Source organism: Zerene cesonia, chromosome 25, assembly GCF_012273895.1.
Source record: "Zerene cesonia ecotype Mississippi chromosome 25, Zerene_cesonia_1.1, whole genome shotgun sequence".
Lineage (NCBI taxonomy): Eukaryota > Metazoa > Arthropoda > Insecta > Lepidoptera > Pieridae > Zerene > Zerene cesonia.
The window spans coordinates 1,159,822-1,165,505 of record NC_052126.1 but is presented as its reverse complement, the minus strand read 5'-3'; the positions used below and the strand labels follow the sequence as shown (position 1 = coordinate 1,165,505).

Here is a 5,684-nt window from a genome sequence, read left to right as displayed (position 1 = left end):
TAGACCATAATTGGTGAAAAAAAAAAATTATTTCTAAAAAGTGAGCGCGGCGATAAAAAAGCAGTGTTTATGAATGGGTATCTATTTCTGAATTGAAGGTATGCTATAATATTCTAAATACAATATTTATTCAATAAATATATAATAGAAAATAGCAGTCGTAAAAGTTACTCGATATTCATAATTATAAATTTATTGACTCATAATAAATTATAAATTAATATTATGTTTAACGTGTGTTCCAATATTTATATCGCATAATTTGTATATAAAATTAGCGTAATTGTACACTTCATACCTAACAGGTTGTAAAATATTAATCAATAATAAGAATGATGTATACGCCTTCTAAAATATACTATTTAATATACCTATAATGAAACCTTTACGTGATGTAGTTATTATTGAATTACAATAAAAATGTACTTAACTATTTTTTTTTTTGCATAGTAAAAATTGTTTTGTTTTTTTTTTATTTATATTGTTTCTTTCAGTAAATACTGCCGTAAATAATCTGAAATGAATATTGCAAACACATTAATGTCCCAATTAACCTTACAAATATATTTTCAATTTGCTTACTATATAAATAATGGAACTCTTTTAATGCACAGGAAATTTTATGTTTTATCAATGAAAAGTGCAACATGACTTATGACCACTCCTCAATTAAATCTGTCAAGAAATTTTGTCATCGAGATCAGTCAAGGCGAACGTGGGTCGAAAGAGCCAGCTTTCCAATAGCAAGGTCAATAAAAAAACAACTCTCAAAAAACTTATTTATTTTACAATAGTTGAGAGGAGGCTGCACGCAAGAAGCACCAGAAATCAAATTGTGCTAAAGCCAATTTACATAAAAAAAACCCTCCTCAAAAAAAGATAATAAATAAAAAAGCGTAAATAGCAGAAAGTATAACGTCCGTTACGTTCACTCGCAATTCGTATCGAATGTTACAACTTTCCCTTACCATTACATAACTACATATAAAATCACAACAAAACTTATAACATTACAAAAAATATTAAATGAAAGTATCATGATGGCGCGACTGACTTAAATAATGACTTATTTTAATGGACGGTTGTTCAATGCGCTTTGTGGCCACCAATAAACCGAATTCAGACGGCACAACATTTTATCTTTACAACGTATTATGTAAATACGCATTCATTACTCGCAATAGTTTACGAAATGCTGCGCCGGTCTATTTCCCTGCATCTTACATTCCCAATAGAGCCTACCATCTCTTGGATGTCGACTTTGTTTATTTGGTTTTGTGCTCACAACTCTGACATACATGGATGAAAAACTCGTCCACAGCGCGCGTCCTATCCGCAATAAATACGCGGTAATAAATACTAATAAATTAAAAATTATAATTAATCTTAAATATACATGAGCTTCGATCACAATCGTCGAACAACGACGTAGGTAACTCTTCACAAATACATTTATATTATACTTAAAACTAACACGCGAATGAGAATAACTTCCTGTTGAGCCTAGTGGGCAAAACGTGAAAGGTAGTTATCCATCGTGATTAGAAAGGTGTCACGGTTGGCGGGCGCTTTCTAGCGCGAGTATAACGCGAGATCCGAGATTCTACGTTGGCGAGTGGCGGCGTGGAATCCTCTCGTACCGTCTGGAACTACTGGAGTGCGCGGCTCAAAGCGTGGAGTACAGGATAGCCTCCTACCACCACATTCCGTTCCCGACAGCGAGCACCCTGATAATCTTCGAGCTAACCACCCTTCAGCGCTGCTCGCACTGCCAGTGCTAGCCTGAGACGCACGTCTCGAACCACAGAACAAAGATACTCCTGAATCAGAACTGTGGCTACATGTTGATTGCCGGCGAGGCACCCAAGTTTGAATTTCTGGGGAACGCGGCGTGAAAAATCCGCTAGAATTCCTTCTATAAAACGGTGCAGCGTATCTATATTCAAATTCAGGTTCCGAGCCGCTGCAGCAAGAAGAATATTCACATTCATGACGCCGGGGCGCCGGGCGACGCACCGGGGTTTTTCTCTTCGGTTCCCGCGGAACTCCATTCAATTCATAAACTTTCATACCGTCTTCTTCCGAGCTCTGAAGTTTAAGAGCACCTCTAGCCGCTTCAGACTCGGTGAACTCCACCAAAGCACACACACAATTCACGAGACTGGGATTCTTGTTCAGGAACTGTCGAACATCAGCTGGCACTGGGTTTCCGGGACGCAAGACTCTAACTAATGCAATTTCACCACAACTTGCAAATAACCTTGACACGTTTTCGACTGTGGGACGATCTATGGGCATTCTGACAGCTACTACAGTCCTAGACGGAGTAGTTTCATCATATGCCGGCAGAGGATCAATCCGGCGTAATTTCGTTCCGGCTTCATTTATTTCCAATTTTGTTGACTTCTTTAATGCTTCAGCAACCACTCGCCAATCCTTTGTTAGATGTTTGACGCGTTTGAAGCTCGATATCAACTTTAGGGATACGTATCCTTCCTTGTTCCGCCGCACATGCTTTAACAAGAAAGCATCCTTAGTAATATTGGCATCCGAAAAATAAAATTCCACTTGGGAGGCAATACGGTTAGCTAGTTCTTCATCGGGTGGTGTGTAAGGGGGTTCCTGTGTGTCGGGAGCAACTTCACAGCCAGAATCTTTGCCGCCGCCGGAGCCGGCTTCTGAAGCGGAGTCTGAAAGATCAGCATTTTCATCAGTGGATGGACGGCGGTCGGTAGCGATGCCTTCGTCGGGCTCAGGCACGCCCTGGCTAGGAGGTGTTCCCTCCATCTCTGTAGCGCGTGGAAGTACCACTATTGCATTAGAGGAGCGTGTGACTCACTCGATAGCGCGTATCGGACTGCGGGCGCGCGGCGCGGTGTCGCCTCTTTTATAATATCGGAGGGATGTACGGTAAAAGGCGCACGGAAACCAGAAGTGAGATGACATTGCAGACTACGCGACGCGTGCATTAATTACTTAACATGTGTTGGCGATTTGGATCGCGTTCGATGCCGCCAGAGTTTGTTTTGTTGAATAACCGAGGTCTCACGCACCTGAGATTCTAATATTTATAAACATAAACACGCGAATTGAGATCATTAGCCGAATATGTGCACGAATATCGTGCAATTGCGAAGAGATATTTAATGAGAACTTGATTCTAAACGTGTTATCGTTAACCAAAAACGTAACTCATCAAGATGTTTAAATAGTATCGGTAATTTTCTATTGCAATACTAAAAAATGTACAGTTTTATAATACGGTTATTTATCCTTAAATTGTTTCACGTTTTGTCATTTAATCAATTTGCATTAATTATTGCCCGGTAACCATTTCGTCACATCCGATGTATTTTTATATTTTTTCACAATCCTCCGCTCTCTGTTGACAACTTTTTAATTTTTTAAAACATTTGTCTTTATGTGCGTATGATACTGATTTTCAGGATAATTATATAGTACAGCTAGTTACATCAGTAATTTATGCTATAATGAAACCCCAAACGTTTAGAACAGCGAGATATGGTGGAATTTTAAATAGACTATAGAGTAATAGACAGCTCAGTTCACGAGCTATGAGATCATAGCAAAAATATCCAGGTGTATTGTTCACTTTATTGCCAATTTTTTGGACGATTGAAGATTTTTTGTACCTTTTCAAAACCTGATTACAAGTATTGATTTATTCGACGCGTCGTTGTAAACTTTAATCTCTAAATGAGTATAAATCAACCACGGGAAATCACTTTAAAACGATTTACTTAGTATCTGGACTTGTCTTTAAAACGCTATCGATATATGTAAAAGTAAAGTAGTCATTTATTTATTCTTTATTGCACACTTACAAAACTATAAAACAGAGATAAAATTAACAACAGCAACTTTAAACTAGTATACAAACGTTGGGTAAAGGACAAAATATATTACAGCGTACTCAGTCCCTAAAAGAACTTTTGAATCATCGTCATATTAATATTTATAACCATTTGCATTGCATTCTCTGGACCGGAAAACAGTTACTTTACAAAGAATAGCCGGCAAGAACTGCAGTTCCTTTTTTTGAAATCATCCTAATATTACTTTATATTCGGCTATTAATTTAATTCGGCATATTATTATAACAATAATGATGCCAAATAACTGTCCTGTGCTTTTTACTGGCAAATTTTCCATGGATTTTTATATTTCATATTATATTCATTAAAGCCATAGCAAGCTCTTCGAATTAACGCAAGGTAGATTTTAAATTTAGCAATAATAAACTGTTTAATACTATGAGAAATTCTATTGCAAAAAGCTATATCTTGTTCCATGAATGATTTTTTACTATGAGCAATAAGTAGCTACTTCGTTCATTTCAGTCCATTTATGTTTTAAAGGTACTTTAAAGTAAGATTCAATAAGTATTACAAAATATAAACACTCTGCATATAGCAAGTAGGACTATTAAATAGCAAATATGTGTGGAATAAGTGTATACGTTTTATGTAAATTCTTATTTCTTATCAAATGTACGATTTATTTAAAGAATTACACAATATTCTAAGTAAACACTGATAAAACCATGCATTCGAAATTATTTAGCATTATTACTTCTACATAATTTTTTATTTGTTCAATGAAACAAACATTTTTAATAATTAATGTATACATTAAATATACCTTATTGTTTATAGCTGTAATCAATTATTATACAGATCGTGAAGTTGATTTATTGATTGACATTGGTGTCAATCGTAATTGACATCTCAGTTAAATTTTAATTTTTACGATTACGGTCGCTAATTAGACTAATAACCTGCAAGCCTTATGATATAAAGAAAAATGAAGTAATTATTATGACCTTTTTTGTATAAAAGATTTGGTTTTTTATTTGTTTTCTATCAATACATAATAATACAAGCTCGTCTTGTATGAATCTTATTTACAATGAAAATATGTAATTAATATGACATAATTATTAGACATTTATCAGTATAAATAAATATACCTACAGATGGCGTCAGTACGCCATCTGTGGGTATAAAAATCTTCATAAAACCACATTTTTTTTTCATGTACATATTATTCAAGCATTAAAAAAAACTAGGACAATAGTTAGACCTAAATTGCCTTCTCTAATTGTCTTATAGTCATGTCTAGGCTGCTTTCAACTGGGTTAAATTTTTCAACCTTATAGTAGAGAAGCCATACGCAAGTATCGACGTCATTTGAGTGGAATTTATAATTGTTTTTATTTAAAATATGCGTGGAAACGCACGTGGGGTGGGATTATGTTCTTTTATCGTATTGGACACGCAGAATGGTCGCCTGATTTCAAGTAAATTATAATATATATTGTTAAAGTAATAATAGAAAAAGCAGCCCTATAAAATCTACACTAGAGTTGTTCTTATATAAAATTATCATAGTAAATACGTGAATACGCAGTCCAGCTTCGCCTGTCCTACATATACAGCCTATAATTATATCTCAGGGATTACGTACAAATCCAACGGTGAGAAAATTAGAATCGCTCCAGTTGTTTCTGAGAGAAACGCGTTCAAACAAACTCTTCAGCTTTATATTATTCGTACGACCATTTTTCCGTGTCTGATATAAGCTGATATTGTCCGAGATCGAATCAAGAATAATAATTACCCAGAAAATCGTGCCCATTTTTTGGCCAAACGGACCTCCTTTAG

General features: G+C 35.5%; 1 protein-coding gene across 1 annotated transcript; it reads right to left on the bottom strand.

Annotated features, from left to right (window-relative positions):
* Positions 1 to 765: 765 nt before the first annotated feature.
* On the bottom strand, positions 766 to 2,890 carry LOC119836635 (la-related protein 6). Its single transcript, XM_038362017.1, has one exon. It carries the CDS (start codon positions 2,785 to 2,787, stop codon positions 1,573 to 1,575), a length of 1,215 nt encoding a protein of 404 aa, XP_038217945.1. The 5' UTR covers positions 2,788 to 2,890; the 3' UTR covers positions 766 to 1,572.
* Between the last annotated feature and the right edge of the window lie 2,794 nt (positions 2,891 to 5,684).

Bases quoted from the DNA above. Each gene is read 5' to 3' on its own strand.
- LOC119836635 (XM_038362017.1), bottom strand. From the start codon at position 2,787: ATGGAGGGAACACCTCCTAGCCAGGGCGTGCCTGAGCCCGACGAAGGC.